Source organism: Phacochoerus africanus, chromosome 1 (genome assembly GCF_016906955.1).
Source record: "Phacochoerus africanus isolate WHEZ1 chromosome 1, ROS_Pafr_v1, whole genome shotgun sequence".
NCBI lineage: Eukaryota > Metazoa > Chordata > Mammalia > Artiodactyla > Suidae > Phacochoerus > Phacochoerus africanus.
The window spans coordinates 288,928,614-288,942,709 of NC_062544.1; the positions used below are offsets into that span (position 1 = coordinate 288,928,614).

A 14,096-nucleotide genomic window follows, 5' to 3' on the forward strand; every position below is an offset into this window, starting at 1 on the left:
CTGCGGGTAAGAACACACGATACGGAAATTGGGACTCGGCATAGAAATAAGACAGGGAGTCTCCTGGTCGGAGGACAGTAGTGGCCAAATAACTAAACAGATGAGCAAGTGGCAGGACCTCATCTGCTCTGTTCTTTAACCCAAAGAAGTCATAGCATTGAACCTGCACGTTTCTTGCATTTTTTTTAAAGAGTACAATCTTGGTCAATACTTTCTATCTTTGATTCTGAAATAGTCTCGAGAAAACTGCTTATTTGTGGGATGAACATTGGAGAAATCCACATAGAAATTCCCTACATTATGAGTCTACTTTAAAAAGAATAAATCATTACACAAATGTGATATATGCAACGGTTTTTCACTAGGGAAAATAATTTCCTCCCTCCTCCTCCTCTGAAGACTGACAACAGGTGTCTGCTGTAGGGCTGCTCTACACTCATGGAACCCCGTGCTCAGCAGGTGCGAGCTTTCCTTCACTGGCCCGACTCCACTTGAATCTCACATCTGGTCTGGAGCCCTACAAAGGAAAATGGACCAAAGTGAAAAAGCGTGTATTTGGCAAAAGCTGACCAGGTTGACGTGGGCATAGGAAACACTATTGCTGGAGAGATCTTTAGAGAAGGCAGTGTGTTACCGGAGGATCTCTGGTCATGCCCTTTGTCTTGCAGTCTACTTTGTCTGTTCTTACAACAGCCACTCTGGCTTTCTGTGCTTACTGTTCATATTGTGTATCTTTTTACATCTGATTGTTTCCAACCTATTGATGTCACTATTTATTTATTTATTTTGCTTTTTTTAGGGCTGCATCTGTGGCATATGGAAGTTCCCTGGCTAGGGGTCGAATCGGAGCTACAGCTGCCTAAGCCACAGCCACAGTAACATGGGAACCGAGCCGTGTCTGCAACTTGCACCACAGTGCACAACAATGCTGGATCCTTAACCCACAGAGTGAGGCCAGGGATTGAACCTGCATCCTCATGGACGCTAGTCAGGCTCGTTACCTCTGAGCCGCAAGGGGAACTTCCATCGTGTCATTATTTTAAAATGTATGTCTTATAGAAGATACATAGTTCAGTGCTTTCTAAAAATCCATTCTGACAATCTGTGTCTTTTAATTGGAGTGCTTCATCCATTAACATTTAATGGAATTACTGATAAGGCTGAATTGGGTCCTCTATGTTACTATTTGCTTTCTTTTGTACTCTCTTTTTTGGGGTTTTTGTTTCTCTGTTCATGCATTTATTTACTGCCTATTTTTAAAAGAAAGTCATTTGAACATACATACCAGATTTTTTGCTGTATTTTTGCATTATAATTTTTACGGGTGCTCTAGGAATGACAACATACACATTTAACATTTCAATATCTTCTCATAATTAGCTCTGTGCCGCTTTACATAAAACGTGCACCTTGCAACTGTGTCGTCCATGTGCTCCCAACACTCATCATTTATACTAGAGTTGTCATATATGTTACATCTACGTGTTATAAATCCCACACTGTATTTTTGGCTTTAGGCAGTCAGTGTATTTTGAAAAAAAGGGAACGGGAGAAATTATCTTACAGTTTTATTCACGTTTACTATCTCCTATTCTCTCCATTCCTTTTTCAAAGTTCAAGGTTTTTTCCTTCAGCTTCACATATTTCTTTTAGCATTTACTGTAGTGCAAGTCTTCTTGGCCTTCTTCCCCCAAATAATGTCTTTATTTGCCACCATTTTTTGAAGGGCATATTCACTGGGCGCAATATTCAGAGTTCACACTTTTAAAAAGTACTTTAAAGATCTTGTTCTAATGTTTTCTGATCACCATTGTTTCTGGTGAGAAGCCCACAATAATTTGAATCATTATTACCCACACGTAATGTGCTTTTTATGGTAGATTGCTTTCAAAGTTTTCCTCTTGCCTTTGGTGTGCGACAGTCTGACCAAAACATGCCTTGGAGTGGTTTTCTTTGTATTCATCCTGCTTGGAATTTGCTGAGGTTCTTGAGACTGTAAAATTATAGCTTTTACAAAATTGAGGAAGTTTCTGGTCATTATTTCTTCAAATATATGTAATTTATATACTACACAAATATATCTTTATAATAAATAGTCAAATGAAAATTACATATACACACATATTTTCCCCTGACCATACTGTTCTTTTTCTGGGATCTCACCTAACCATATGTCAGACCATTTGATAGTGTCCCAGAGACCTCTGAGGCTGTTTATTTCTTTTTTCAATATTTTTTCTCTTTGCTATTCAAGTTGTATAATTCTATCAATCTAGCTTTAAGTTCACAAATTCTTCAATCTCCAATCTCCTGTTAAATCCATTCAGTGAAATTTTACTTTAGATACCACTTCACATTTCTGTTTTTAAAAATAGTTTCTATTCTTCTGCTGAGAATTCTTATCTTGCCACTCATCATAAGCATATTTTCCCTTATGTCCATAAGCATAAACAGCTGCTATGAAATTTTTATCCAATATCTGCGTCGTCTTAGGGTTGGCCCTATTACTTTTGAGACTTTCCTGTTCATTCATATACCAAGTAATTTTGGATTGCATTCTTGACCAAATAAGAAGTAATTTTGGATTGTATCTGGACATTGTGATAATACATTGTAGATTTGGATTCTATTATTGCCTTCCAAAGATCACTGATGTTTTTATTTTGCTTAACTTGGCAAGAATGAAAATGCAAACTCTGTTTCCCTTGTGATGAGTGACAGCTGAAATCTGTGTTCTTTTGGCCTTAGGTTGGCTGCTTGCATTATATTCCACACATGCATGGTTCAGGTGTCAGCAGAGATGTGCATTGTGTTTATTCATAGAATTTGGCAGTTCCTCCTCTCTGGCTTTCTTTAGAAGACAGAAACTTTGAAAGACACAAAGTTTTTATTTCATTTTGCAGCTGCTGTGGTCACTATAATGCCCGTTATTTGGTTCTTGCATCATTAAGACCATGGGTTTTCTATTGAAGCTTTAACTGCCCAGTCCAAGTGCAATCTTTCCCCAAATAGCAGTATACCAGGAAACTCGCCCTGTGCCATTCCCACCTTTCAATCATTGATTCTCCAAGACTGCAGTAACTGTTACTGTTTTTTACCACTTTGACCAGAGTATTAGTGTTGTTGCTATAGCTGCTACTTATGGGAAAGTTGATACAGAGGGGAACTTCACCACCACCACCAGCAGAACTTTCCAGGAAATTAAAAAAAAAGAGAATCAAATATGGATAAATTTTTGTAGTAAAATGTATGAGGTAGAGATTTCACTTCTCCCATCCTCCCAATGGCTTATCTGCTACCCTAACCTCACTACTTTGTTTTGTCCTTATGGATTTAAAAATGCCTCTTTAATTGTACTTCATTTTCCACTCATTCATTAGATCTGTTTCTTGACAAACTGCCTTTTCATTGCTCTATCTGGTGCTAGGACAAATCTGTGCTAAAGTTGGTGCAGCATTATGCCTGGCCAGAGAATAGTGCAACCCTTGTGAAAAGCAATTTGACAATAGTGTTAAGGGCCTTTGAAATGTTTTAACTCTTTGATATAAAAACTCTACTCTTGAGACTCCTTCTAAGGAAATCAGAATAGCAGTCAGATATTCATATACTAAATGCTTATCATGATATCTTCGTAATAATGAAAAACCCTCCTCTCCCAAGTTTTAATATTTGATGAAAGGCTACAATGTATCCATATAAGAGTATATAATACAGTCATAAAGATCCTTATGGGTACTTTTGATGTGAGAAATTGCTTTTAACTTATTCTTATGTGGAAAAATCAGAGACATAAAACTATATATGGGATCTAATCTCAAGTATAAGATTCAAAATATGTGCCAGATATACCTGAAGGAAAAATCAACACATTGACAATACTCTGAGTAGTAAGATAACAGTTTTTTTTTTTTTTTTTAACGCCTGCACCTGCAGCATATGGAAGTACCCAGGCCAGGGGTCAAATCGGAACTGCAATTGTAGGCCTACATCACAGCCACAGCAACACTGGATCTGAGCTGCATCTGCGATCTACTCTGTGGCAATGCTGGATCCTTATCCCACTGAGCGAGACCAGGTATTGAACCCACATCCTCACAGACACTATGGTGGGTTCTTAACTACTGAGCCACAAATGGAAATTTGATAACAGCTGATTTTTATTTCACTTTTGCAATGTTTTTCACTTTCTACAATGGGTAAGTGTTGCTAACACATTCAGTGAAACAAATATTAGCCAATGATGCCATTGGTCCCTGAACTTCTTGCATCGTGAATCCAAAGAAAGCTGGTAAGACTCACAGAAAAAACACACTAAAGCCCTCTTATTTTTGCAAGACAATAAACTGAGGCACACTTATGGGGTACTTTTCTGAGGCCAGAGTGGAATCGGGCTCAGAATCCAAGTTGTTTGACACAGTTCTTTAATTTCCCCTGAGTATTACTCAGCAAGGTTGCAGGCTCAGAAGGCAGGAAAGTTTGTTATATGTGGCATAGCTTGGCATTACTGGATCTCTGGTCACTCTTCAGAATATGGTGCTAATGAGACCTGGACTGGATAATTTATTTGGGCTCAATCATCATTCACTATATTTCCAATCCCGACCACCCACCTCATACACACATGCCACAGACCCAAATGGGGTCCAGTCATGCGGGTCCACAAGCTAGGAGAGAACATTTGTTTGTCAGACACGCTAGCAACATAAAAAAGAATGAACAATAATTGGAGTCTTCTTGCATGCACATCACAGTTTGCAAATATGTTGCACATTACATGCTGACAACAGAGTGGGCATGAATGAGGGGCCACTGCTCTGTTACTCAGGAAGTGTGCTAGAGGCTGTAATCAGCCTGCCACACTGAAGAGCCTACAGAGGGATTGCTTTGATACTCTTCCCCCCCAAAAGCCACGTGTCACAGAGTCACAGCAGAAGCAGGTGAACAAGAAGTGGAGAAGGCAGGTTGAAGAATTGCATTGTGGAAGAAAGGTAAATAGATTTTTGCTGAGTGCAATGGAGCACTGCTACTTCTTTTGAATACAGTGGATGGAAGACTATATTCAGAGTTTGAAATCTGGGCAAATGGAGCCTTGGGATTTTCTGCAACTTGTATTCAGGGCCGCCTCGCGAGCAACCACTGTGGTACTGGTCTAGGAGGCCCGAGGATAAGGATCTGTGAACCAGAAGGATGTGAGGAAGCGCACGAGGCGCAGAAGCAGATAACCCCCTCTCTGGGGTTCCCTCAGGGAAAGAGAGCGCATGGACGCGCTTGGATTAACGGCTCAGCAGAGAGGCGGGCGAAGCCACGTGCAGGTTTTCGCGCCCAACTCTGCCAGCCACTGGGGGGCAAGGCATACTTACCGGGCTGGTTCCTGTGCATCACTCCTACTCTCTCTACAGGTGGCGCAACTGAGCCCATGGGGACGAAGCCTGTCGTCTACGGTCTGGAGAAACACCCCCACCCCGCTCTGCCTCACGGAGTCCGGAGGACCTCGGAGGGGCCGACTCCCTGCAGAAGGAGGACCGAGCTCCGCTCACAGGGCGCTGGGCCCCCGCCTCCCGCAGCGCCCTCGCCTACCTCGCGGCCCTTAATCCGGCGCTGCTTTCCCAGCTTCTCTTCCGTCGGGGCCCCGTTTACGACAAGCCCCGTTTACGGCGGCCCCTCACTTACGTCAGGGCCCGCTGTCGCGCCACGATGCCGTCGGGCCGGCCGTCGCGGAAGAGCAGGTGGGCGTTGGACTGCACCCACAGCCAGCCGGCCCGCTTGGTGAGCAGCCGGAACACCGTGAGCCCGCTCTCGCCGGTCCTCATCACTGCGGAGAGACCGGCGCGCTCAGGGGAGCCTCGGCGCCCCCTGCCCGCCCCCCAGACCCGGGAGCCCGCCCCGGGGAGGGGCAGCCGGCGGTCGGAGCCGCGGAGGCGGTGGACGGAGGCGGTGGACGCCGCGAGGCCCCGGCTCCCGGGGCGGGCGGGCCGAGAGCGCCTCCCGGACTCACTGCGCACGTGATTCTCAGCGCAGTACGCGGCGTCGGCTGCGTGGATGAATTGGTAGCCAGATCCTTGCCTGCAGAGCTCGCTGTCCGTGTAGCCCAGGACCGCCTTTGCTCTGTAGAAGAGACCGCGGCCTGACCTACAGCCTCGTGGTGGAAAGGAACAGAGCCAGCGCCCTACCCTCTTCTCTGAAGCAGGCCTTTCAGCTCTGTGCCCACCCATCGTATCTCACCCTGGAAACAAGCTTCAAGGAACAGTTTCCCCTGGACGTTCCAGATTCAGAAGCGGCACCTCTCCTACCAGCACCGCTGGGGAAGGACCGAAAAGATTGTGGTGCCCTCTCAGATACTTCTGCCACACATGTGCTCCAAAATTGTTTTCCAGAATAAGCTTATGCTTATTTGCCCGTGTTGTACCTAAAGTTATGCATATAAGAGAAGGAGTGGCCTTTTTGTTAAGTTCCACAGCCATTCATCAGAGGGCTCTGTGACTTCCCTAAAACTTGCAAGTTGTAATAATGATACTTTGGATCACTTTTTCTTAAACCAGTGCCGTCCTAGAATTTGTTCTAAGAGGCATTGGAATTGGAGCCTGTTAATGGATGTCTCCCCAAGAAAGGCTCAATGGTCAAATAAATCTGGGAACATTTGGGCCCAACCTAGTTTATTAGATCTCTTCACAGTGGGCCCTCTGGGGAGTTCACCTTGATCTGTCATTGGAAGGCTCTGAGAAGAGGACAGGTGTTTGCTATCTGCATCACTCTAGCCCAGTCCGGGTACTCCTATGTGGAAGATTTGCTACGTTGGCCCTATAAATAGCATAGTTTCTACTGACTCACTTTAGAGAACCCATTTGGGTAGGATTGGCCAATGATTCTTGCCTTGCCTTTGGTTCAAGACCTAGGATTTGGGCTATAACAGGTTGGGACACTCTTTGAGTCCTGATTTCTAGTCAGAGGGATGTACCTGGAATCACAGGCTACAGGTGTGAAATCCAGTTTGTGTTTTGTTTGAAATAGGACTGTTTTGCTTTGGAGTTCCAGGATAGTAAGTGGTTGGTGAGGCGTTGCAATAGCAAACAGGGTGAGTTGAGGAGACTCGAGGATGCCGTCTTCTGACCTCTTGTTCTGCCCAGGGAGGAATTTAAGATGGCCATGGAAATTCAACTCCTAGAAAAAGAAGACCCGAAAAGATAATTAGAGAAAAGAAAGAGGATGTTAAGTGGCTAAAACAGTGGCTATAAATTCCCCTTGTGGAGCTCGGGAGGGTCCAGTGTCTTTGGAGCTAAACAGGCAGGATTCTCCCTACCCTCTTCCCCTAGAGCATAGGTGTGCTCAGGTTTGGGGTCTCCTATTTCTTCTGCTCTTCTCTTCAGGCCCTGATAATTTTTCATGGTTTCTCGGTCCTCCCTCAGGGCCCTCATGCTGTGGAGGTCATTGAACTGTGAAGAGTGCGCAAGTCCAGGAGTTGGGGGCGTTATTAGCTGGTTTTGGTGACTGTGGAAAAGGTGGATGTTAACATCCCGAGGTCACCGGGGATCCCCACTCAGGGCCGTGCCAGAGGTCACAGGTGCAGCTAAGTCCCAGGTTAACAGAGGCAGAGCATTTCAAAAGGCATCTTAATCTTCAAGAGTCTGACCCTCTGAAATGGCAGTGGGCTGAAGGCCAGAGGCCTTGCAGGGATGGCAAGGAAGCTTGGCCAAAACTTTGGGCAGTGTTTGTCTGAGCAGAGCCATGCTTTGGTTTAAGAAGTTCCTGACCCGCTAAGGACAGTGCGATTACCAGAAACCCAGAAGAATTGTCCAGCAGGCAGCGGAACCGACAGACAAAGCTTCTTTCAAGATAGGCGGGGTCTTCCAAAGGCAGATGCTGCAGGTTGTCAGTGGGGGCACCGCTGAGTGGAAGAAACTTCTTTGCAGACATAGCTGGAAGACAGAGAGACAAGTGAGGTGACTCCACCAGAGAAGTCATCATCACAGAGCTGAGACATCTGCAGTTTTGGAAAAAGCTGGTGGGCGGAGAGAATGTGGAGTCACAAGCCCTGTGGCCAAGTGGACTTTGTCCTTCCCCAGGAGACTGGCCTTGATTGGCCACTAAGGCTGGTTTCTCATTCATCAAATGATTCTAGCAGTCCTGCCTGCTCACCTGCCTTACGTTGTCGTGAGAATCAAGATAAAAATGAGATGAAGCAAATGACATAGATATCCAGCAACCATACTGGCTCCACCGTTCACATATACTTTGTAAGCAATCACTTCTTAGCGTTTTCGCCTTTAGCCTGCTGGCCAGTGTTCTCATTATAGGCTGGACAGAAACACCTTTGTGGTTAAGAGCATGGACCCTGGACCTAGACTGAAGCTTCAGCTGTTGTGTGACCCTGGCAAAGTTACTGGACATCTCTTTTGGCCTCAGTTGTATCTGAATTAATGAGGCTATGAGAATTAAGCAAATTTATATATGTAAAGCACTTAGAATAGTGCCTGGCATGTTGTAGCCTCTATGTAAACCGGCTCTTACTCATCATTTTCCTTCTTGCTTTGACTTGCCATAGACTGCTAACTGGTGTCCCTGTGTCCAGCCTTGCCGCCTATAGTCTGTCCCACGGTGACATTAAAATAGGTCAGATCATGTCACTTCTCGGCTCAGAACGCTCCACTGACTTCCTACCTCAAAGTCTATAGTAATCTCCCCCTAGCCTCCCCTTCACTCTTGCTGTAGCCTTCTCAGTGGCCTCCTTGCCATTCCTCAGGCTTGCTGAGCGCATTTCTGCCTCAGGGCCTTTGCATCTCTGCTGTTACTTCCACCGACACTGCTCGCCCCCATTTATCCATAGCTCTTTGAATGGCAGCATGCCTGCCCCTACCTTCTCTCTCCTTACTTAATTTGAGTTTCTTCTTGGTGCTGTACCCCGCCAGAAATGGTATGTAACTATTCATTAAGTTTAGGCTCCACTGGAATAGGAAGTTTGTTTTGCTCACGGTTCTACCCCTAATGCTTGGAACACAGCATGGCACATAATAGGTGCTCAGTACACATTAGTTAAATGAAAGAATGAACCAAATGTAGTAGAAATGAAGCTTTTTCTCATTCTTGCTTTCCACAATGAATGTCAGTTACTGCCACCTTATAAGGAAAAGAAAATGCTATGCACAGAAAAGTGACATGGCAGTCTTACCCACCAAGAAGGAGCACTTTTTTGGAGGTTGCCGCTTTTCACTTTGGGGGGGGGGGCAGTTCCTATTCCAAACTCCTCTCCTATCCCAGGAGTTTGCAGAGAAGTCTTCTCAAAGGGCAATACGAGGGAAGTCTTAGGGTTAAAAATCCGTCTAAGTACCATCTAAACTTCATTAGAAAGTTGGGGGTGCAAAACCCCAATCTGTTCTCTTTTGTTGTAATTCTCAACCTGACAAGTCTGATTATATTTACACTGATGGTTTTCCTTGTATCATGTGAAAATTGATTTAGCTAGAATTGGGTTCTGCAGAAGAATAAAATGAGAGCAGGTTTGTGATAGCTTAGCAACCCTAAATTTTTTTTTTGTCTTTTCTGGGGCCGCTCCTGTGGCATATGGAGGTTCCCAGGCTAGGGGTCTAATTGGAGCTCTAGCCGCCAGCCTACACCAGAGCCACAGCAACTCGGGATCTGAGCCGTGTCTGCAACCTACACCACAACTCCCGGCAACGCCGAATCCTTAACCCACTGAGCAAGGCCAGGGATCGAACCCGCAGCGTCATGGTTCCTATTTGGATTCGTTAACCACTGAGCCACGACGGGAACTCCCTAGCAATCCTAAATGTTTTAATGGGACGAGTGAAGGGAAGGGCTTAATCCGAGTATGATCTGATAAATTTAACTACTGTTTTTTCTTAATCTCATGGAATAAAGCTCCCAGTGCAGTTCCTGGCATGTGGTACACCCTCAATAAATATTAGAACCTATAATATACACATGTATAAAGCATGTATCTACTGGAATTTGGCTTAGGTGGGTGGTCTTTAGACATTTTCTGGCATATTTATAGCACTGTTAGTATTATTTGTATTTTGAAGAATATTGCCATGCCTGCATTTATAAACAGGTAGGTAGACTGCTGTATGGTTTCTGCTATTGCAGCGGTGGAAAGGTATACAAGAAAATTTAAAATACGAAGCTCTGGGCAAAATTTCAGAGTGGCCATTGTTAGGGACAGAACTTGAGCTTGTCAGTGTCCGAAAGTGTAAAGGGGTCTGAACTCCAGCCCTTTGCTCCTTGCCCTCCTGACCCTGGCTAGTCCACGTGGACAGAGGTCGAGGCGTCCCAAGGCCCACACAGAGGCACAAAGCTCAGTGCTTAGGATAAGGTTCCTCCCTTCAAGGAGCTGATGATCTGCTGGAAAAGAGAAAAGAAAGTAGAGACAGACTTCATTGAATAATTTTATCCCCTCCCCCACCCCACCCCAGACGTGGGCTGCTTGCCACGGTTTTGTGTGGAGTGTCTCAAGTGGGAGCAGCCATTGGAGAGAGAAAGACAGCTCACGGAGCCACGGCTGCACTGAATTCAAGCTGGATGTTTCAAGTTTATACAACCATACCTTTTAGTCAGTCCTGTAAGTTTATTCCTGTTTAGTGTTTTAGACTCTCTACTGCGAAAAGGAAATCATTATTAACATGCAAAAGTCAGCATGTGGCTGCATTTTTTTTTTCTAAGTGAAACATCTGTCTTTTGAATATTTCATTCCTTTCTGACCATCCTTCGCAACTGAACGGGGAAGAGACTTTCCTTGCATCCAGTGTGAATGCATTAAATGCACTCTAAATGCTCAGGGGACGGCGTTCCCTTCGTGGGTCAGCGGTTAATGGACTGACTAGGATCCGTGAGGATTTGGGTTCGATCCCTGGCCTTGCTCAGTGGGTTAAGGATCTGGCATTTCTGTGTGCTATGGTGTAGGTCACAGATGTGGCTCGGAGCTTGCATTGCTGTGGCTGTGGTGTAGGCCAGCAGTTACAGCTCCGATTCGACCCCTAGCCCGGGAACTTCCATATGCCGCAGGTGTGGCCCTAAAAAGACAAAAAAAAAAAAAAAAAAAATTAAATCCTTGGGGAGTGGGCCTGCGTCTGGACTTGGAAAATGGCATTGACTTGTAGATGACAATATGGCCTTTGCTTACGGCTCCTCACCAGCCAGCCGGGTGACACATGGCCAGGCAGACACTCACAGTTCCCTGTCAGCCTGATCGTGGTTCAGAGTAGCACCCACCTGGGCAGGCAGGATGTTCGCTCCTGTGTGAGCCCTCTCACTCACCAGCTGCACCCATCTGGGCGAGCCTTCGTCTCCTTGTCTGTACGTTGATCCGTTAAAGCAATGAGCGCTCACCGAGTGCTCGCTTTGTCTCAGGTGCTGTTCTGGGCCCTGGGGTTACATCAGGGATCCAAATGGTAGGAAATTCCTTCCCGCATCTTACTGGTGTAAAAACAACAGAAATCCATGCCTCATAGATGTTTTCCAGTTCCTGGGAGGATCAGCTGAGGTCACAGATATGAAAAATTTCTGAAAGATGCCCCGTTTCAATGGAGTCTGCCTGGTCCTGATTCTGCTCCTGCTCAGGTCAGACCTGCGCGGAGGTGATGGCTTCCACCTCCTGCGGAGCCCACCCAGCTCTTCCCTCGGTTTCCTCAGGGCCTCTTGCCTTGGCCTCTGCTTCTCAGAGGACCCGGGCTGACATGCCCTCCCCTCGGTGAGGAGGCCAGTGCTGGGGGAGGCTCCGTCGAGGACACGCAGGACTGAGCCCATCATGTAGCCGGGCCTTTACTGGGTGATTGATCAGTGCTTAATGAAATACAGCTTTGAGCTGAGGAAGTCTAACTTCCTGTCCTGTTTCTTCACTGTGGGCTGTAACTGAAACACGGACAGGGTTGGTTTGTGCTCCAGCCCTTTTCCCTCTGAGCCTTGGTGACTTACGGTGGGTGTCGTGCTCTCCCTCTCTGCCGATGGGTGCTGTGCCTGGAGGCCAGAGCAACTGGCTCTGGAACAGGGCTCTGTCTTCCTTGTGGATCAGCTCGAACACGCTCTGATGGATGACATCTGACTGCAAAGGCCGAGGGTCAGTGTCGCACTCCTGGGGCTGCTTCCTGCCTTCGTGAGGCCAGGTGCGACCGGTTCACCTCCCGTGTCCCTGAGCCACGCCTCCCCTCTGACATCCCTCCCAGCCTCTTTGGTTCACATGCCCTCGTCCCTCCCCATGCTGGGGGCTGGCAGGTACACTCTGTTCCAGATGCCCTCCTTGGTCTCGCTCAGCCTGCTTCCTGGGCTGCTGCCAACCCGGGACTCAGACGACCTTGCAGGAGGTGGTCACGCCCAGGATGCTGGAGGCCATCCCTGTATCGCGTCTCAAAAAGGGTGGCAGTGCTTGGGGCCAGTGGGGAGGGAAGAATGAAGGCTGAGAAGATGTCACAAGCCAGCTGCAGGGGAGCGCCTGGGATGGGGCACTTGCAGGCAGCTACTGGGATGCCCCAAGTTGGCCTAAAGCCTTATGGAAGGAGAATGTTGAGTTTCCCTGAAGGCAGGCATCAGCTTTCCTGGATAAACAGATTAAACTGAATTTGAACAAAAATCTCCTTTCCAAGGAGATTCAGGTTTGTTCTGTCACTTGTTGGAGGACATGAGGGAATATAAACACCAGAGTAATCTCAAAAGGAATGAGTTTGGCTACACAGTGACTTGAGCAAGAATTAGATATCCTGTCTCGATACAGATTTTGCAGCTGTTTTCAATACTCTTCAAGCCAGTTTTCCTTGAGACGTCTTAATGCATTCCTTGAAAACCAAACTGATGCCTGCCTCAGAGCTGTTGCCACGTGGATTTGTGTGGTCAGCGGCCTGCAGCTGGAGACCTGAGAGGTGTGTCCACGGCCTGAGGTTCCACACTCACTAAGCTGTGCAGCCTGGAAACCAGCAACACCCGTGTGCAGGTACCTTACGCACTAAGAGCAAGTGGAAGGGATTTCACCACGGTGGCACAGGGGCTTTTCTGAAAGCCAGGCAGCAAAAAGGCTTGGGAACCCCATCTCCACCCCTGGCGCAGCCCGCCCACCACCGGCTCTGGGCACCCCCCCCCCCCACTTGTGATGCACTGTTGCTGGGGCAGCAAGCTGGAGGACGTGCCATGGCCTTGCCGAATTCCCTTAGAACTACACTGCTACCTGACACTCTGCTCTCTCGCTCCTTCCCCAGCCCCTGCCCAGGTCAGACCTGCACGGAGGTGATGGCTTCCACCTCCTGCGGAACCCACCCAGGTCTTCCCTCGGTTTCCTCAGGGCCTCTTGCCTTGGCCTCTGCTTCTCAGAGGACCCGGGCTGACATGCCCTCCCCTCGGTGAGGAGGCCAGCACTCGGGGGGCTCTGTCGAGGACACGCAGGACTGAGTATGCTGGACTGAGCTGGAGGCCCAGGTCTCCACAGTGGCCCCAGGGACAGGCGTCACGAGGCCCCGCCCTCAGAGGCGCCCCAATTCCTCAACTGAAAGATAAAGTCACTCACTTGATGGAATCCTAGGTAGTCCTGGACTGTCGGAGACACGTAGAAAACGTAGCCGTCTTCCGAAACTGCCACGAGGAAGCCGTCGAGGGCCTGGGGAGAGGCAGAGAAGAGTCAGTTCGCTGTTTCCAGGCAGGCAGAGCTCCTGAGGGCCCAGGGCCAGAAGTGCGTTGTTCCTGCCCAACTTCCTTTTGGTGTGGGAGCCACACACATCCCTGAGCCGTCACTTCCTAGGCAGGCCAAGCACATCCTGCTATCTGCTCAGCTCAAACCCTCTCATTCAGTTCTGCTCCCAAGGACAGGAGTGCGCGTGTGTGTGTGTGTGTGTGTGTGTGTGTGTGTGCGCGCGCGCGTGCACTCATATCTACCAAGAGCAGTTCAGACAGCAGTTAAACAAATACACTCAACGTGTTTTTCTCTTCCTCTTTGCATCTCGAGTCCCCCTGCCAGGGCTACGCCGTCTGTTCAAGCCTCTCCTCAGCAGCAGAGGGACAAGCTGCCCAATGCCCTCGTCTGCTGGGCTAGCCTGGCAGGGGCTAAAAGCAGTGCCCATTCACCCCCAGCCCTTCAGGGAGCCACCCCCTTACAAACTCCAGGA

At 47.6% G+C, this 14,096-nt stretch overlaps 1 protein-coding gene across 1 annotated transcript; it reads right to left on the bottom strand.

Annotated features, from left to right (window-relative positions):
• Positions 1-3,905: 3,905 nt before the first annotated feature.
• On the bottom strand, positions 3,906-12,117 carry LOC125137753 (aryl hydrocarbon receptor-like). Its single transcript, XM_047798789.1, has 4 exons — positions 11,926-12,117; positions 7,771-7,913; positions 6,956-7,158; positions 3,906-6,105 (listed from the first exon to the last, which is right to left on the bottom strand). Exons 2-4 carry the CDS (start codon positions 7,909-7,911, stop codon positions 5,667-5,669), a joined length of 783 nt encoding a protein of 260 aa, XP_047654745.1. The 5' UTR covers positions 7,912-7,913; positions 11,926-12,117; the 3' UTR covers positions 3,906-5,666.
• Positions 12,118-14,096: the final 1,979 nt, after the last annotated feature.